This window comes from Silurus aristotelis (genome assembly GCF_946808225.1).
Source record: "Silurus aristotelis genome assembly, chromosome: 3".
Taxonomy (NCBI): Eukaryota; Metazoa; Chordata; class Actinopteri; order Siluriformes; family Siluridae; genus Silurus; species Silurus aristotelis.
Window position 1 is genome coordinate 20,887,434 of NC_139576.1, and position 20,769 is coordinate 20,908,202.

At 38.9% G+C, this 20,769-nt stretch overlaps 1 protein-coding gene across 1 annotated transcript in view; it reads left to right on the forward strand.

Moving 5' to 3' along the window:
• The first annotated feature begins 2,291 nt into the window (after positions 1-2,291).
• Positions 2,292-20,769, forward strand: part of agps (alkylglycerone phosphate synthase) — a 36,598-nt gene continuing 18,120 nt past the window's right edge. The window contains exons 1-11 of the mRNA XM_083536730.1: positions 2,292-2,550; positions 9,076-9,165; positions 11,103-11,193; positions 11,267-11,387; positions 11,577-11,651; positions 14,042-14,113; positions 14,251-14,330; positions 15,484-15,564; positions 15,951-16,076; positions 16,263-16,371; positions 19,862-19,989. Coding sequence (XP_083392856.1) covers positions 2,372-2,550; positions 9,076-9,165; positions 11,103-11,193; positions 11,267-11,387; positions 11,577-11,651; positions 14,042-14,113; positions 14,251-14,330; positions 15,484-15,564; positions 15,951-16,076; positions 16,263-16,371; positions 19,862-19,989 — 1,152 coding nt within the window. The 5' untranslated portion in view covers positions 2,292-2,371. The remainder of the gene's footprint in view (positions 2,551-9,075; positions 9,166-11,102; positions 11,194-11,266; positions 11,388-11,576; positions 11,652-14,041; positions 14,114-14,250; positions 14,331-15,483; positions 15,565-15,950; positions 16,077-16,262; positions 16,372-19,861; positions 19,990-20,769) is intronic.

The window sequence follows — 20,769 nt, forward strand, 5'->3', positions numbered from 1 at the left end:
TATTTACTTTCTAGGACTGTGTTGAATAAAAGTGATCAATACTAGGTAAAAAGGAAAATAATGTTGCATGCAGTCTAAATGAGTTAAAGGACACTTGCATGGGCTTTACCCTCTCCGAGTCTGACAGTGGGAACAAAAGAAGTCCTATAGGAGAAGAGGATTAGCGAGCTCTTCTGTGGCTTTCCAAGTAAAGTTCTGTGATACACTTTGGCTCTAATTGTTTGCAGTCAGTGCATTACAGAACTTTGTTTTGGGAGTTTAACGCTCTGTCCTGGAGGAAACAAATATTACATCTGGAAGGGAGGAATAACAACCACACAAGCCCCCCTGATGGCGCTTGGCTCTGTCTGTTCGTCAATGACCATCCACAAATGAAGTTGACTCAATTAGTTATTATTATCTGTAACATATATATTGTAGTATTAACTAAAATAAAGCACTGATGTTTAAACACACATGAGCCTTGTAGTTTTTTTTATATTACACATATTAATTTTCTTCTTGTGTAGCCTTTGAGGTGAGTTGTTGCATACATCCAGACCCACAGGAGGCAGACTACAATGATGACTGTTTATACTGTTTTCAGAGTAAAATATTTAGGGTTAGAGGGGTTGGGATAGTAAAGCATATCTGGATTCTGTGTAAAACAGCAGCATCCGCTCAGACCTGCACAAGCCTGGCTTTGTGTCAAGGTTGCACGGCCCTCCAGAAAGGCCTGGGTAACAAGAGTAGATGGAGCTTGCCACACCTGCAAGGCTTAACATCCCCAACCCAAATAGCACTTCCTGCCTCATACCCTTACGGAAATGTAATATAATTGAAAGCATTCGAATTACAACTAGAAGACAGTGGCCATTCGTGTTTGACACCTGTAGTTATTAAGCCCATTTGTTAGCCATTAGATGTACAAAGTGGCTATGAGCCAAAATGTTGATCATTCCCTATTGCAATGAAAAATCATTCAGTCATTATGTACATACAGGCGTTACTCATTCTGCAAGTATTTTTCCAGATCATAATGGGTAATTTGGTATACTTCATATGGGAAAGCTTATATATGTGTTTAGCAACAGACCACGTCTGCAGCACATATGGGAATTTAATGTCATGTGTCTTGTGCCGAGTTAAAAGGTTCTGCCGTATTAAACGCCAAATGAACAGATTAATTATTTTACAACAGGCCTGCTGCTTTAGTTTTTGCCCAAATCTCTGACAGCAGCTCCAAATAAAAAAAATAATGCTTAGTTTTAAAATATTTATGATTCTTCATATAGCCTGTGATGTCCCAGGGTTTTATTCTTCCCTCACGCACAGTGTTCTTGGGACTGGCTCCAGATCCAGTGCAATCCAGACCAAGATAAAGGAGTGACTGAAAATGAATCATAGACGATGATTGATTGTTATGATTGATAGATTGTTTTGTAATTGATTTATCTAAAAGATCTGAGAGGGGCAAAATAACTGAAACAAACTGCACGTCGCTATGGATTAACGGCGTTCTGGAATTTCCATATGTTCCCAGTGTTTCTGACAATTCTGCAGTAATTCATATTCAAGAAGAAAACATCAAGCTCATGTTTCTGGACTGCCTTACAAAATACAAACTGCACAGGAAACTGTACCGAGCTCCCTGCACCGATGTCTGTTTCGCCAATACCTGCAAGGAAATCCAGCTATACAAATTAATAATCCCAATATATGAATGAAACCAAAATTTTCCCAGTGCATAAAAAGCAAAGTGCCAATGTGAGCAACTGTAGACAGACCCTTGGTGAAGTTCACTCATTTAATAATCATAACATAAATGTAAAAATAAATAAATGAATAAAAAAGACAGCTTTCTATTACAATGTATATGACTTCAATCCACAGGAGTCTGCTGGAAAGGATTCAGCCCAAACCAGTACAACAAAATGACACAACACTCCATCAAGGAGCCTCCAAGAGTCTCATAGTGGGCCTGTAATTTCCAAAGTAACGTGCCAATAAACACTTACCTCTTTTTTTTTGGTTGTTGTTGTTTCTGTGGTCTATTCTTTGTACTAATCCAGGACAATTTCTGTTTCAAATAGAGGTCACACTCTGTTTTATATCGCTTGATAATACATTATAACCTTACAAGAAGATTTACTCATATGCATGCTCAAATGGGTGGGCTTGGTACCACGGTGGCTGTGTACCAAACAGCGTAGTGATCGATCTGTAGTGCACTCGGTTTCGTTTAAGAGTTGTTCATTTCATACCCTACGTAGTGCCCTTGAATAGGGAGTAGTCACGTAATTGAGATTCCACGCTCTCCCTCCTCCCCGTCTAGGAGCGGGCCTGACCTCTGACAGAGCGCCGCTTTCCGGCTCGCGAACACGGAAGCAGCATGGCGTCAAACACCGACATCTCCGAGCACCAGAGAAGCGCGCGGCGAAGACTCCGAATTATAGCCGGTCATCTGCAGAGAAGCGAGCAAGATGGAGCCGCGGCGCTTTCGGCGCAAGAGTGTAAAGCCGAGACGCCCCGGTCGAGCGCTGCTAAAGGGGCCGCTGTGCCGAAGCGGAGGTAAGCGGGAGAGGATGCGGGGCAGAGTGGGGCGCTCCTGGTACACTTAGCCCTAGCTGCTGTAGCTAGCGTCTGCTGCAGCGCTCATGTGCACGTTACACAGCCGTCCAGTATCAACACTATTGCGCGTCTACGGGGTGGAGCTCTGCCGAATCAAACAGCGATGGGTAGAAGTGTTAGGACCTCATTACGTCCATGTTAGAAGTTCAGACGTGTGCTGATTTGGGGACAGTGGTTTGTATTGGGGACAGTAATAGTAGCAGCTGTGTTCAGGGAGAAGAATACTGAGCTGCTGTCTCTAAACAACGTGTTCATTCATGCTGGAGGTGGGTGCGGTGGAGAAACAGCTCTCTGTCTCTGTCTGTCAGCCACGGAGGGATCTGAAAGAATGAGCCAACACTGATCCACATACTCATTCACTGAGCTGTAGGAAAGTGGGAGCAGACCTCCAACTCCACACCCTTCCTATAAACCTGTTGCACTATAAACCACAGTGTACTGGTGCTGAAATCTGATTGGTCAACAGTTCAGACTCTACATATGAGGTTTATATGAGTGTACTCCTTTTAATAGGTTGTGGATTTCAAAGTGGCACCTTGATGTATGTTTACACATACAGAGACTCCCGGTGAACAGAGTGCATTCATTTCAAGGTGAGCTGGTGACGTGGGTGACTGTGACCGTTATGGACAAGGTGTAAGCGTGTTCTGCAACACGTCCAACCTGAGACAAGTGGAGCAAATGCGGAGCGATTAAGTGCGATTACCGGGTTGGACCGAAGTTTAAAGCACGAGATCCTGTATGGTGGTCAAAACTACAAGTTACTGTGGAAAATAGTTTTAAATCAATGGTTAAAACGCTTCATTTGTCAATTCAATTCAGCATTATTTTTGCATTTTAAGATAGATATTGTCCCAAAGCAGCTTAACAGAGATAAAGCGGTTATAAAGTTGGAATGTATAAGCTTGTCCCTAATAAGTGCGGCTGTAGCACATAAAAACTCCCTGAGATTGTATGAGGAAGAAACTCTAAAAGGAACCAGACTCAAAATCCATCTTCATCATGATGGAGCCCAATGGTGATGATGTAGGCGTGAACGTGGCCTTACGCAGTAGTTTGCATGTTTGCTTAACATGATCTGAGCCTGCCATTGTTGATGTGGTGAGGTTTTCTGTAAGGAAATTATTAGCTTTTTATTTTTTTGGGAGTCTCCAGCACCAGTGCTTTCTAACAGGAGTTTTCTGCCAATTACAAGAAAGCATTTTGAACAGCACACTTGATGCCTTGTGCCGTTTTCGTGACATTACACAGTGTTTTGTTTTCTAATTAATTTAAGAGTAAAATGAAAGAAACAAAATAAGATTGGTGAGGGTATGACTGGTTATAGCTGTTATAGTGTAATTGACACATTGCAAACTAATCAACACTAACACACTTAATTAATTTACCTATAACATCACTCTGCCATAGTGGTTTAAGTGTTTAAGTGTTTTTTGTTTTGTACAACTAATGGGCCACATTATTGTGTTTCTTGAACTTTTCTGGAGGTTGAATCTCTCCAAGGTTCTCAATAATCCCTATTGTCTTGGGGTGTTTCATTCAATTGTAGTGTTGCTATGATGCAAAGACATGAATGAACACAGCAATTGACCGATCCTGGATTGTCCAGTTTGTTATAACGTATATATCCCTGAGGAATTTTGCAGTCACTGTAGCTCTTAATCAGCAGTTAGGACATGATTGTGGGAGAGCTATTGTTTCTTTAGGCAGAATAAAGGCTGTAAAAACGGTGCTGTTCAAATCACGTGCAATTATACGGAGGGGGAAAATGTGACGGAAACAAGTTTTTAATGTAACAGTTTTTGTCCTACAGGCTTAATTTTAACAACTGCTTAGAGTTCAGGTATTAAATTTAGCTTTGCATTTAGATGTCTTCAGTCTATCAGTCTAGTTTTAGTGTCAGCAGTCCATGAATACTATATAAACTAAAACTTCATATTAGCCACTCAGATTTGTCCTTTATCTTCATAATCTGTGTAAGCAGTACGTGACTTACAATTTTGTCAGCAGAAGTTTCAACACCTCTGATTGGCTAAAGGTTGTGGTGGTCTGACTTCAGCTTCCACAAAAGGCATGTTTCCTTCTGCTGCTTTAAATCAGTAGTGACATCTAGTGTCAGCCACTTATAATCAGACTTCATTCCTACTGTGTTTTATCTGGATTCTTTCTTTTTGTGGAAAACAAGCTGGTTCAGCAAGCACGCTGCTTGCTTTCAGCATACGGAAAGCTCTTCTGATTTATTTTTAGAATACTAATCAATCGTGTTTAAGTCTGATGCCTCTTTTTTATGACTAAAAAGTACTTCTGAGAGCTAATGAAACCGTTATAATATGTGCATTTCCTTTCCGGTCGAAAATAGAGCAGAAGCTTTAATAACTGAATCCAAAATAATGGCGTGGCTAATGGGTAGCTGAAGAAAGTCACATTCATTTCATTCCAGTTAGAGATGTCTAAATTTACTCATTAGTTTTATGGTTTTACTTCGAGAAAGTTTGCATTCTTGACATAGCTAAAAAACCACCTGCAAGTCTGGATGCTATGTATGCCCAGAGAAACAGGTTACTATGCTGGAGTGTTACTGCAAAGTGAGAGTTAATAATGGCACTTGGCTTAAGAGCCTTGAGAGACACGTTTCTTGGCTTAGAAATATGTCACTGATAAAATCTAGGTCAGCGTTTCATCATCTTTTGTGTTAAATAGAGCATGCAGGGGATGTGTGTGTGTGTGTGTGTGTGTGTGTGTGTGTGTGTGTGTGTGTGTGTGTGTGTGTGTGTGTGTGTCTGAATCGTGTAAATTATTGTCCATACCTTCAGGAATAAATTTCAGAAGTAGGGTTTGTGGATGGTTAAACTATTGGAGTTTTGATTGTTATTGGTCAAATCTATTAGATCATTTTATATTTAAAACCTAATGTTTTTTTAGTGTGGCATTTAAAATGTAGGTGAATTTGTTTATAAAATGTTGCTAATGTTTGTTTATTAATAAAGTGAATGTTTTTAGTGAATTATAATCCAGATCAGTCCATATATTTCAGTAGCATGATTAGGTCAAAATGTCATTCACTGCAAGAAATTGCTTCTGTGTGACTTACTTTAATAGAAGATTAGATTATTATGAATGTTTTGCATTTATTTGTTTTTGCATGTCTATAAATACTGAACTATGAATTAAAACTTTTTAATACATTTGATCTAAATTAAAATCTTAATATAAAAAACTAGCATTTCTTAAGCAAATATACACTATGGTGCCCAAGTTAAGGCCTACAGAGGCGTTCAATGGCTGTGATAGTCCTGGGTTTTGCACATGAGATTAAAAGTACTCCATTGTCTACAAAGGGGACTTTTGTTTCTAGGTGTCACCTGCTTGTCATTTATTTTCTTAAAGCCAGAACAATTATTATCTATATATGATTTTTTTCCATTTTCACTACTTGTGTTAAAATCCTCATGTAGTTGAAGTGCATAATGTAAGGGTTTCAGATCTTTTTTCTGAATCATTGGTTTTGGTGTTTTTATCCTGGTGCTTTGTACAAGCCAGTCTGAAGTCGATTATAGAAACAGCTCATGGAATCCTTCCTGAAATACAAGATTTGCTAAATTCCTTAAACACATACAGTCCTCTCCAAAAGCTTTGGAATGTCTGGGAATTTCCATTGCTTTAGCTAGACAATAGAATCATTTGGGCTCAAGGACAAAAGATACGATTAAGGATATGATATAATCAGTCAGAATTTTGATATCCTGATAGTTTACATGTAGGTGTTAAGAGTTGGAACATATTAATTTTGTTCGAGCCCAGCTGTTTTTAAGCGATTCAAAAATATAAAGTGATGCAGTTAATAGCTCTGAATGTTTTCTTGGTTTAAGATTTGGGTTTCACTTAATGAAGCTTTTTTTTTTATTTTTTTATTTTTTATTATTTTTTTTTTATTTTAAGAAAACCAAGCCATTTTTTTTTATTTAAGAAAAGGCTACAAGACTAGTGCTGTACTAACAACTAGACATTGAACTTGTTTCCCAGGAACTGCTCATAAGCAGGAAGAATCAGTTGGCCAAATTGGGCTTGCAGAGAAATGGCCACAAAGGAACTGTTACTAATATTAGACTCAATCAAAGTGTGGAGAAAGAAAGGATTTGCTCATGGGTCAGTTTTTGCTATTAAACACAGTAAAGGTGTTGTCATGGCTTGAGCTTGTCTGACTGCTAATGGAACAGGTTCACTTATCATTATTGATGATGTAACTCATTGTGGTAGCAGCAGAAAGAATTGTTCTGTCATTTTGTCATTCAGCAAGACAATGACTGAAAACATCAGTGGAAAAACCCAATCATCAGGATTAACCCAATCAGGCATGCATTCTGACCGCTTCAGGAGACAGAGACTGAGGGGACAAACTGCCTAAAGAAGCAAGCTGCAGTACAAGGCTGGAAAGGCAACAATAAAAGAGAATTCACTTTCATTGAATTATTTAGATTCTTTAACGTTGAGTCTCCAAAAATTTACAAAGTGGTGGCGTGTTTTAAGTTGTAACACCTCTAGATGTAATCATCACGAAACAAATTTGACATTATGATCTATCGTCTCATATCCATTTTTTTATTTCAAAGATAAAACCTCTTGGCCTTACTGTTCTAATACCTTTTAAATCATCTGCAGGATGAGAGTAACATTTAATGTGTGACTTTTCCTGATTGAAGACTTTTAAGACATTATCTTTTAGAATTATGTTTATGGATTCCACAGTAATTTGTTGAAAAGTACCACCACGTTTACACCTGAGCTAACAATAAAGGGTGGAAACATACTTTCCAAAATACCATTAACTTCAATATTGACTGCAAGATAAATGAGGTACAGGACTTGAGTCAGCATTTTGTTTCTATGCTATTTCCCATTCTTCTGTTATTTGGAACAAAAATCTATGTTTGTTGCCAGTGTTTATTAGCGGAACCAATAGATTGTTCTGCTGCTTCCCAAAACTGTTACACGCAGTTATTTTGTAACTAACCGAACATGGGCTACTGGAGTACAGGCAACAACATGCATCTGTGATCCTCAATTACACTGTAAAAAACAATTATATACATTTTACTTGTATGCAAATTTTAAATAATAATACATATTATTCCAATATGTTTCTATGTAAGTTTATTGATTTTCTTCAAGGTACTAAGTGCTATAATTAACCATATTTAAACCACTTTGGAAGACGAGCAACAATCAGTGTTGTTTTATTTGTTTGTTGAATAGATTATGACGAGTTTCTCATTCCCAAAAGTAATATGAGATTAAACATTTAGATTTTGGTGATAATCAAGGACACCTCTGAGTAATTGTGTGCTGCCAGTAGAGTGTCAGCGCTGTGCTGTTAATCCAGTGTTTGTTAGGCTGTCTGTGTACTGTAGGCTGTTGAGGCCTGATACAGACAGGGCCAATGGGCGTTAGTGCTTCATCTCTGTCACTCCCCTCAGTTATTTACCTTCATCCAGCATGGCTTGTGTTCATCACTATTCATATGCCTGTCACCCCACATGCAGCGTATGACTTATGGCACAGAAGTGCAGATAAAATCATGAGTTATGCTGGTTATTTATTTTGCTCTCTGACTCGTGTCCATGCTGACTGAACTGATTTAAAGTGTGCAGACACGTGCGCACACACACCCACACACAACCTTTCGGTTTCTCCGTCTCATTCTTTCTGTACAGAATCACTCTTGAGACTAGGTATAGCTACATTAAAACATTAGTATATCGGGACCTGGCAGGTGAAAATGTAATCTTTTATCTGTAATTGAAATATTTTTGAGAATCATATGGTGGCCCTGCAAGGCTAAATATATACAGAGTGTTAACTTTCTTTAAAGTTTCGTCTCGGTCTCGGGATCGTTTTATTTGTCGTATTCTAGCGTATCACAGCTGATGTGTTTTGACCAGACAAGAGGAAGAAATTAGAACATGAATTTTATGTTAACAGCTGACTAAGAAAAGTCCCCTTGTTCAGGGTATCCCTGATTCTTCTACCTGCCATGTGACTGTTTAATAGGATTAGTCAGTAAAAAAATGGTTTGTTTGCACCACTTTAACAGCAGGTTTATGTTAACATTTCTCCTGAATAGCTGAATTGTCGTTTCGATTGTGTGTACAGCTAAACTCAGCAAGGAAACGTTTTCAAAATGAGATCAGCATTGCATTTAGAGTTGGACTTATCTGAAGCCTGGGTCACTTGTGTGGATTTGTTCGCTAAATATAATTGTGTCACATGTTCTGAATGTTGAGTTAAGGTCAGTGTTTTCAAGAATGCCACGTGATCTCAGAAATCAGTTACTATCGACTGATTAACTCTAGTTATGCTATGCACACCTGTCAGCTCAGCTAAAATTATGAAATAGGGCAACTATGTGATTATGAATCGTTAAACTATCCCTTTCAGCTTTCCCTTCTCTGTCTCTCCTTTTCTCAGGCAAGAAATAATGAAGTGGAATGGTTGGGGTTACAGTGATTCCCGGTTTCTCTTTAACAAGAAAGGACAGGCGGAGTTTACCGGCAGAAGGTATGTCAACCAATCAGTAAAGGTCACATAAAGCTTGCACATTCTGAATTAAAAAAAGGCTAACCAACTCCTGTATAATTACTAAAGTTTTATTTATTTATTTTTTTTAATGAATCTCAGCCTGTAGTTTTAAACTGGCCTGCCCAAGTCAAACCAAGCAGCATCTCTTCACTGTTTCACAAAGAAAAGCACAATATTTTTTGATAATTTTATATTTATTGTTTAAAATTGTTTTTTGTTTTGTTGTTTTTTATTGTTAGTAGTGATTTTTTTTTATGTATTTTGTAACAAATACATTCTTTATTTTTAAGAATACAAAATTCTTTATTTTTAACTTATTTGCACATGAGTACTTCATACATAATCCTAAATCCTATAACCTAGACAGGCATGTTCACTTAGAATGTAAATAATGATGTCTGTGGATTGCAATGTATGCAAAACTAAACGCCATTGAACTTTATAGGTCTCTAAAAGATTTTTGAGGAATTATGAGGTCTCTAAAGATTTCCATCCCTAGTACATGTAATAAGTCTGTTGGTAGTACATGTACTAAGATGGAGTAGTGGTAAAAACTAATTTAAAATGACACTGTGGAAAACATAACAGTATCTGTACATTTTAATAAATGTAGCACCAACCACGAAAACACTTGCTATAATGTGCAGCTCCGGGCAGAGTGGTGTGATACCGCCATCTAGTGTCTAAGTGTTTTGCTCAGTGATTTTTGGAGACAGAATAGAGCGCATGAGGGAAAGAGGTGTAATTTTGGTTATGGATGCCCTATTCTGTGGAGTCACAGTATTCATTCTTTTTATATAGCACAGAATGTAGTTGTACTAATTAGATTTTTTTTTGTTGCTATTAATCATATTTTAATGCCAGCTAGTGACTGGCAATGTTTAAACAATAATATATATTTTTTTTCTTTTCTAATCTTTTTATTTATTTATTTTTTATTTTTTATTTTTATAAATGGATTTGGGCCACTTGTATTGTAGCTGTGGTCTGCCATTTATTTAAAATGCTCACAACTGTAAAATGACTTCCTTTTATTTGTTTCATGAGTAAAACACATAACTGTGTATGTATTTACGCAAAAAAAAAGCTTAAAAGGCAGGGATCATTGGTGCTTCTTGCAATTTAAACATCTGCCAAAAGATGTATTATGAAGCCTGGCGAATAACATTTCTATTAAATGTAAATCTGGGTTTCTACAATTTATTCTGGCTGGTGTAAACACAAGCAACAGTTTACACCATAAGCAACAGTTGTTGTTTTTTTTGTTTTATTTTCCTGGTTAAGTGATGAAACCTCTTTAAAGGACAGTCCCACAAAAACTGAAGTAATAAGTACAGGTTTTGGATAACTATGCTGCAGGGTGACTGAGTGGAAGAGATTCTCACACAGGCAGTGGGATCGATGACTGGTCTCAATTCCACTTAGTGTTCTGCTACTTTAATCTGCCCACAGAAACAAAGCTACACACACACACACACACACACACACACACACACACACACAGCCTGGTTTTATTTCTCTTGATACTGACTTAAGGGAGATGGAAGAAGGGATTTCAATAAGCCTTGTCCCCTTTCTCTCTTTCTTTGTCCATCCTGCCCTCTCTGACAGCAGCCTTTTTATTAGGCTGTGTGTGAGTTTACGCTCTGGGACAAAAGCTCTGGTCAGTGGTTAGAAGTGACTCCGTCTCAATCTTGACTTTGGCTGTCAGAGACAGAAGCCATATCAAATCATGTACCTAATTGCCTGATGTAATTTTTGTATTATTTATTCATCATCCTACCAGTATACCTCCTTTAGTGTCAGACATGTTTATATTTTGTTATATAATAATTTTTTATAACCTTGTATATGCTATGTCGTTAGCTGTGATGTTGCAAAACCGTGAACTGAAAGACATGCCCTGCTCATTGCAGGTATCGGCTGAGTGGTCTGATTCTTCCCAGTCTTAAGGACTGGTTTGAGAGTACATTTGGTGCCAACCTACAACATAAAACCCTAGCTACAGTAAGTCTGCACCTTCCTGACATGGTAAGAAATGTGCATGTGTGGGCACACATAACTTTTTCCCCTGTACCAGGCCAGTTTGAGCGTAAGCGCGGTTCCGCCCCCGAACCTGAACGAACTGTTTGTGGAGGAGCTGAAGGCTGCCGGCGTGGCCCTGTCATCTAACCCAGAGGACAGAGTGTTCCGCTCTCATGGTAATGAATGAACATGTCTTGCACGGTTGTTTTGCACAGCACCCACCTGACACAGAAATGTTTTAGTAAAAGTTGAGGGAAAGAGATGTTTGTTTCTGTTTTAGTGTGCCCTGGGTTGAATTGCGTTTAACTGGCAGTGGTTCTTTTTTGTTCTGCAGTGATATAACAGGGCTTTACTTTTCCACACAGGTCACTGCCTACATGAGATCTTTGCCCTGAGGGAGGGAAGGATTGGAAGAATACCAGACATGGTGGTTTGGCCAAGTGAGTACTTTGAAAATTGTGTGTGTTTGAATGCACTCTTGAATGTACACTCATTGCTGAGATCTTTGATCAGGTAGGGCCGGAATAAACTAGATCAACATTTTGCTAAACATTAAAAGGGACTAATTTTTATCCTGAGCTCAGTTACTGTGTGTGCACAGTATTCCCAGTATCCAGGTAGGTTCCCTACAGGTTCTCTGGTTTTCTCTCACCTTCAGAATCATGCTGGCAGATAGACTGGCTCCAGTACAGAAAAAAGCGTGAATATGTCTGTGTAGCTGCTTCCATACAGGATGTGTTTCAGCCATACAACCAGTATCTCCTTGATTTGCTACAGATCCACTAGGACCCTGACCAGGATAAAATGGGTGCTGAAAATAAACAAGTATATCCAAAACCAAAACAACTATCCCTTTTAAAATGCAGACCCATCTGTTCCTAGCAAACATGCCCTCATTGACCCAGTATGACTTCAGTAGATTAAAGATAGTAGATTTACTATCTCATAAACAAGGGCCTTGCATTTGCTCTGCAACATCTGGAAATAATATATACTTTGATTGTAAATATCCAGAAATGGAGACATTTATTTTTCTTAATGTTTGAAAATATTATGAACAATTTAGTTGGTAGCTAGAAATTAGCTTTCCTCAAACTTCCCAAGACTTAATGACTCTTACCTCCGATTATCCGCTCCCATTTCCTTCTGTTTAATTAGAACATTATAATTTGAATTTTGCTATAACTTAAAATGAGGACTATCTTTCACAGGCATTTCTCCAGGACACAATCTATAGCACTATTATCATGAGATAATAATTCCCATAATGAAGAAAGCACAGTAATGCACACTGCTGACGAATGACAGATTTGTGCCAACTCAGCAATTTTAATATAGCCTATAAAGTCCATGATTTTGGAGGTCATCACATCTTTTCTTAATGTGTGCTTCTGCTAAGTTACTGTCGAAAATTACTAGTGGATGCCAAAACTGAAAACCCTACAAAAAGGTGCTAGAACAGCTTGTTTTTAGGTTTTCAATATAGTTTTTTTTTTCTGGAATACGAAGTTTTATGCTGCCTAGAATAGTTTGCTCCTGTGGTATGAGCTCAGCTTATTCACAATTGATTAAAATACCTTCAAAATTCACAAGTGTTTGTTTTTATTTCTCTCTTTACAGGCCATAAGGTGTCCTGAGCAATTATGCTCGGCATGTATTGCGTATAAGGCATTTGTATAGTAATTTCTTTACAGTTTTATGGCTGCTTTGCTCTAATACTATTCTCTCTTTATTGCATTGTGGCGTTGTATACTTTTAATCACAAGAGCAGCACTAAATATACCAAGAAAGAAAATATGTGTTTGTTGCATGTCTTTGCGCCCTGTGTATGGAGTCCCTGTATTCAATGAGAAAGCTGCAGGCATGTCGTAAAGGGTTAATCTCCAGCTAGCTGCATCAGCAGGTATGCTGCTTGTTAATATTCATGAGTGCATGCTGTAATGAGACGTGTAAGAAGGAAGTTTGACATCGAATAAAATCCTGGCGGTTTGAATTACAGCTCTCAGATTGGTGGATCTATTTCACCATGGAAATGAGCTCTGAGCGCTAGATCAGACTTGATTAGTTGAGTCCCACATGACCAAGAAACAACTCAGCCCTCATCACTCTATGCTTATGCAGGAAAAGATGTGCCTCTAAGCACTTGAAGTAAAGCAGAAGGGTGAGCAATGCAGCTGCTGATCTTCAATCTTTTGCACTTCTTTTTTATTTTCTCTTCAAATCCCAGAATACACAAGAAAAAAAAAAGATGCACTATATAGCTACGTATATCCCCTGCAGTTTTCAGTTTTTCATTTGAGGTAGACTTGTATCTCATTAGAGCTAAAGAGCAAGTCCTTCATTAGGCAGAGTTCTGTAATCTGTAAGCATGCAGAAAAGCCGAGTTGACTTTTCTGCGTTTGTTTAATAATTGGCCATACCTTTTTGAGTTTTTGATGTCCAGCAATCTTAAAGTTCACTCCTTTCCCCTTTATATGGATGGGGTACATGTTATAAAAAAAAACTTGTCATTGCAGGCTAGTGGATGAGCAACAGTAATGCAGGAGGGGAAAAAGAGGTGTGCTCATGCTGTTGAGGCTGTGTGGGATGTTCCCTTCTTTAACGTATATTCAAGGTTGGCAGGGAGAGGCGCTCTTATTGGCTGCAGATGGAAAACATTGGTCCTTCCCACAGAGAAGGAGGACTCCTCCTTTTTCTTTGTCCTCCCATTTTGGCTCCAACTTCTCACAAAATCATAAAAAAAATGTCTTATTGTGTCCTATTCATCGATAAAGTCTGGACATGGCTGTGCTTTTGTAATGGGTTATCATGTGCATTGTCTCTCGTACAGGCTGTCACGATGATGTAGTGAAGATTGTGGAGCTGGCCTCCAAGCACAATGTGTGTTTGATACCGTATGGAGGTGAGCACTTAACCCAGAACACAAAAGTAAACATCTCTTTTACCTTGAACTGCTGAACTTTACCTATTTTTATTAAATGTATTGGCCAAATATGGGTGAATAAACCTAATTTTTTTTCCTATTTCTCTCTTCATTAGGTGGGACGAGTGTGTCCAGCGCTCTAGAGTGCCCTCCAGAGGAAACACGATCCATTGTCTCTATAGACACTTCTCAGATGGTGGGCACAAACAAACATAGTGACTATTCATATACAATTAATGGCAAATGAGTTTGGTTTATAAAGCTCATATGAAGCCGTGCATGTTGACTGTGAGAACTGTGCGCTAACACTGATTTATGTGGCACTTTGGGGCCTGCACTCAGCTCTCTCTTGCTCCATCGCCACCCCCAGCACACCTCCTCTCTTTCTCTCTCTTGCTCTCGGCGCTGCCGACCTATGTCAGAGGTCATGAGTTCGGGAGGGTGGGACATGAAAGGCAGCGGATGCCAGGAGTGGCTGGTTTATGATCCCAGTCAGATGATTGATGGCTGAGAGTGGAGCTCATGCTGAGAGTATTCCATATCGTGAGCAACATTTGACCCTGGCAGGGAATTGTGGGATTGGACCATAAAACAGAGTTAACTTTTTAACCCTGTGACGGGTGCCATCGTAGCGTGATTAGAAAGTCAAGAGACCTCTGTTTTATAAAACAACAATGGCTCCTGTTCATTTTATTTTTAAAACAGCTAATATTGAGATCAGCAAGTTCCAGACGCTCATGCAACACAATCCTAAATCGATCTCATTTTTGATCGAGTGCGCAGACATGTAAGAAAAATACCGCATGCAATGTATCTTCATTCCATTCTGTCCAGGTTTGGCTTGTAGTGCAGGACACATGGTCGGTCTGTCCTTTAGCTTCTATTGAAAAATCTTGCCACAGGACTGGCGTGCTTTGTTTTTCCTTATCAAAAAGCAAACTCTTTACCTCCCTTAAAGGGTCATATCTTGGTTTAAGCTTTTGTCCTGTGTGTTGTGCATCACACATACACACAATGTCTTTTAAAGTGCACTAAGCCCAAACAACTGGACTGAATTTAAGGTCTGTAATTCAGCCAGATTGACAACTTTATGGAGTAGTGCAGACAGACACTGATATACACTGTCAACACAAGCACATTTTAATCAAAATCTTACTCTGCCTTTTTTTTGACCCTCTCCCTCTCTATCCTCCTTTGTCTCCCTCCTTCCCTCACTCTTTTTCCCTTTCACTCTGTTTTTTCTCCCTTTCACATGACTGTACTATAAGTCTGCTTTTAATTTCTTGGCAACACAGTCGAACAATTTTATGACTTTAGCTTCCCCCAACCCCCGCTCTTTTTCCCCCCAGAACCGAATATTGTGGATTGATGAGAAAAACCTAACAGCCCATGTAGAGGCTGGCATCATTGGCCAGGACCTGGAAAGGCAGGTTAGTGGCCAGTGTGAATGTGTTCTCCCTGAGCATCTGAGTGTGCAGCTATCACTCTGAATTTACTTTCAACATGTGGATTGAGATGCAGAGAATGGCACAGAGTTTGTGGGTTTTTTTTATTATTCAAACTATTGCCCACACACACTGAGCAGATGGCACCATCAAACTAATGCAGAAAAATGGCCTGTAGTATAATATAGGAGTGTGTGATGCATGTTAACAAGCCAATCACACACTCGTGTGTGGGTGTTTTTGCAGCATTTTGAGTACACAGATGGTATGCTGTTAAGGAATGGGTTTCTGGGGGTTTGGTAATAAAAGTGGGGTTGTGTGTTTTCATGTCACCTGCCTATACGTGTGTGTGCGGATTTTTTCCCCCTCAGCTGAATGAGAGTGGCTATTGCACTGGACATGAGCCAGACTCTATGGAATTCAGTACTCTCGGTGGCTGGGTGGCTACACGTGCATCAGGCATGAAGAAAAACATCTATGGCAACATTGAAGACCTGGTATGCAGTCGTTATCTTCTACCCTCAAAATTGACATAAATCATACACATCGCATAAACACAAACTACCTTTAGACAAAAATTTTGCATCTTGTGCTTCGCATTCTTAAGTGACTCGAATTAACACACGCTTTCTGTGGTTTGTTTTAATACTTTATTGAGGCTGAAATTAACTGTTAATTGTTAGGTGGTACATATAAAGATGGCGACCCCTAGAGGTGTGATTGAGAAGAGCTGCCAGGGTCCACGAATGTCTACAGGACCAGACATCCACCATTTCATCCTCGGCTCTGAAGGTAGCAACGCTGTGTACGTGTGTGTGTGCGTGATTGAGTCAGTGGGCATGAATTTTTATTAATTTTATTTTTATTTTATCCAAATTGTATAAGAATGAAACGATTACATTTTAGTTACAAAGATTAAGGGAGTGTTTTTTTTAATACTTCACTTGAATATGACCTGTGTGTGTATGCATGTGTTTATGTTAAACCTCCGTATACACTTGTGATGGATCTACTAGCCATCATCCTGGGAAAATTCAGTTCACGCATACTGTGAGCAGGAACACTGCTTCACTACACAATAATTAGAAGCGAAAAAGTTTGTTAAAATACTGTGTTCGTATCAGGCGTGAAGGAGTGCTGATCAAACGTTTCAGAAAAGCATCAAGCCACATCAAATCCTTTTTTTTTTTTTTTTTTTTTTTTTTTTAAAGCAATCAGGTACTCAAATCAGGGACAAAACACCTAAAAGTTGGAAATTATTTTGCAAAAGCACACACTATCTCCAAAGCTAATGTAGACATCTCACTGTAGTTGATGTTAATAAATTAATAATATTAATTTTAGCAATAACGAAATACCAAAGTCATTTTTTTGTGCATTAGCATAGTGCAAAAGTTTGATATTCCGTGCAAAAAGCGTACTGTTCTACAAAACCGACATACTAGATTGTCTAGATCAAAGTGATTTCATTTGAGGCAGAGGCAGCAGACAAACTCCTTCATTCCTTAGGGTCTTTGTCCTTTTACATGTCCACTAATAACACAACCATACGGCAGTGCTTATTAACAAATACAGGGATTGTTGGCATTACAACTGAGACCATCTGCTAGTGTGTCGTGTATACACACACACACAAACACACGCACACACAGGCACACAGCAAAAGAGCACATTTCCCCAGCAGTCTGCAGGGAAATGGAATGATGAGTTGGCGTGTGTGCGTTTGTGCTCATTATAAATCCTGTAAGACTATAAATGAGAGCTGTACATCTGTAAATCTGACCTTTTCCCCAAGTAAACTTCCACATTCCGCTTATCCTGAAATTCAGCAGTTAGGTATACAGATTATATACGAACTTTAGTGGATGTTGGATGCTGTACACAATTAAACAATAAATCATGATTAAACTTCTAATGCCTAGCATTCAAAAACTTCCGTTTCATGTTTTAACAACATTTTCCAAACACATACATTTGGACAGTGTTTTGGAAGGTCAGAATGTGAGTGTGTTTGTGTGCAGCTCTGGCAGTGTGGGTGGTCTGGTGGCCTCTGCACATTGTAACGCTCCGTTCTACCTGACATTGGCAGTCACCTTCTGCTTAAAATCCACAAGCAGCCCAAACTCTGTGTTCTGCATAACAACACAGCCCTTTTCCTGTTCTGCTGTTATTATATTACTTTAGCTACCATGATTTAGTCTTGTCAGTTTCCAGGCAGCAAAACATGAGTCTGGGCAGCATTTTGTAGCTTTAACTCGCATAGAGGGCTAGCTGATTAAATTTGTTTTGCCCACCCCTGATTTACTTTTGGGGCCGTTCAATTCAGACTTTAAGACTCAGATGGTCCTAATTAAATTCTTTTTAGATGTGGTTGGATTTATTAAAAAAGCAATAGTAATTTCATTTATCTTTACTTGTACTTGAAAGATGTGCAGAAAACAATTTAAAAACATGCATTATACTATAACCTTAGTCGGTGAGAAAACCCTTTTACAAAAGTGGAAGCCATATGGTTTGGTATGTTTGCGTTTTTTGGTATCTCCTCTGACACCCTACTCAACTGGTCACTGTAGATTCTGAAGGATTGACTTAGCTTGCCTAATGCATGTTTAAATGTGAGAAATTGCATATAAGATCGAGAATCTTAGACCACTTGTAGTATTGGACCACTAGAGGGCAGCATGCTATGTTTAAATGTCCATATTAAACATGCAAAATTGTTTAGAAAATGGTCAATTCAAAGATGTTTTTCATTAGAACCTTACTGCTACCTTCATACTTAAGCATATTTATTGCATGTTTGATTCTCTACCTGTGTTTTGATGTCTTTTGTTTTGCATGGAAATAAAACAAAATCCAACAGAAGTGTTAAAATAGTTTTCTAGAGAAGGACTCAATATGCCGTAACAGAATTTGGGAAAATATCTGAAGAAACAAGCATCTACAGCTGGCGTACTTTAGCTGTTACTTGCTTTACCCAAATTAATAGGGTTTTTTTTTTGTTAATTGTGTAAACGTTTATACTCCCATTAAGAAGACATCTGGATTTTTAAATTGTTTTTAAAATGACAGGGGCATTAAGATGCTAACAAATGAGTCTGTTTCCCTTTCCTCTCACAGAAGCGACACAGTAATGACAGAATTATAGTGGGGTTTTATGATGGCGCTTATGAGTATTTACTGTCAACTGGTTAAGATGAAAGTGCTGTAAATGTCCACCCAGTGACTGAGTGTTTATAGAGGAGGCTATTACGGTCATGTGTACTGTATGCATGTAATAGTAAACAGCCTTATTGGTATCTTTACTGTGTGCTTGAGCCCATTTGTTGGTTTTTAGGATATGCTTGCTTCCACAGTTCAGCTTTAAGCATTAAACACCCCCCCCCCCCAACACACACACACACACACACACACACACAGAGCCTTGAGTACATTTTAAATGCAGTACTTTTACAAGTTAATTGATCATGTTAAAATCCACAATTGTCCATTCATTCTAATCCCATATACTTATTTATTTTTGTTTAATTGCTTTATGTTAGAGTTGGCATTTAATTATTTACTTTCTAACGCAGTTTGTAGTGTAGATGTTTCTACATGTTTCTGGTCCTCTTTCATTCAGAAGTTCATTTATAACACCTCTCCTGGTATTCATCACTGCTACTTTTTGCAGTCATGCCTCCTATGGGCAGAGCACCGGTCTTCTTGACTAAATGAACTGGCAACATGAGCCTCAAAGCAGCAGCAGTAGTTGAGTTATCGGGGGTCATGGAGCATGCTGGGATCTGGGCTTTAAGATGAACAGTGTCTCCGGTGTTGGCTGGACATTTCCTTTGATACAGACCTGTTTTATTTCAACCAAGCCTGAGCTGGTAAGTCTCACACAGCTCCCCCCTGTGTTGGATGAAACCAGAGGACCGTAGTGCAAATGAACATACAAACCCCCTGTTGATGGACAGAGGGCTGGGCTTGGGTGTGTTTGAGAGGGTGGGTGGGTGTTTTTGTCTGAGAGAGAGAGAGAGAGAGAGAGAGAGAGAGAGAGAGAGAGAGAGAGAGAGAGAGAGAGAGAGAGAGAGAGAGAGAGAGAGAGAGAGAGAGAGAGAGATGTGAATGCAAGCTCTACCAGTGTTAGACTGTGTCTGAGCAAAAAAGAAATGTTATATAGATATATAGTGGAAACGTGTATATTGTGCACAAGTCTCGTGTTTTCTGTGGTGCTGTAGAAATACAACACGTTTGGGTTGATCTTGCACTTACACTTGTTTTGTGTGATGTCATTTAGGCACACTGGGTGTGGTCACTGAGGTTACGATGAAGATCCGTCCAATCCCTGAGTATCAGAAATACGGCTCTATCGTCTTCCCAAACTTCCAGCAGGGCGTGGCCTGTCTGCGAGAGGTTGCTAAACAGGTAACATCTAATAGAAATAAGTCTAATTCAACCTCCTGCTGTTATGTGATCATATACTGTGACTTAATAAAAATTTATATAAAACCTGAGATGTTGGGTCCAATTTACAAGATATCTTTTACTTGGTTGTGCAAAATGTAAGAAATAGTAGACAATGTACACTTTCTTTACCGGATATATGTCTCTTTATCATGTTCTCAATTACAAATAAAGTTATTGTTTTCTATAACTGCTAGCAAATGCTAGCACATGGTGGTTGACTGTACAGAAGAATGAAGGCCAGCTTGAAAGCCTTTGACACATTCGTAACACATAGCCTCTGATTGAAAGGAGAGAATGACAATCCAAATATCATTATATTCTAGTTTATCCAAACTACTGAGGAATTCACCCAAATTGCTAATAAATATAAAACTGAATTAAGAAAGTTTTCTTTATTCTCTGAGCTGTTGGAGCAGCAGTAGGAGCTTTGCTTTGGCCCTGAGAGTTTGCCAGTGATGGTACTGTAATTGATGGCTATGTTCTAGCTCTGTGCAGCTCTGCTCATTATGAGAGCATAAATTAACTCTGAGCACAGAAGACGATGAAGATATTGATCACACTGTTTAAGATGTGCGAGGTACTGATCCTTTTCCAAACTTTTCCCCCAGGACTCTCACTATCCTGGAAGGCTAAGGCCCGGCTTTTAGCATGCCATTCGGGCAATGCACAGTCTTGTTTTTTCTTCATTGATTTAAACATTTAAAAAGGCAGATTTAATGACAAAAGAATTGTAAGCCT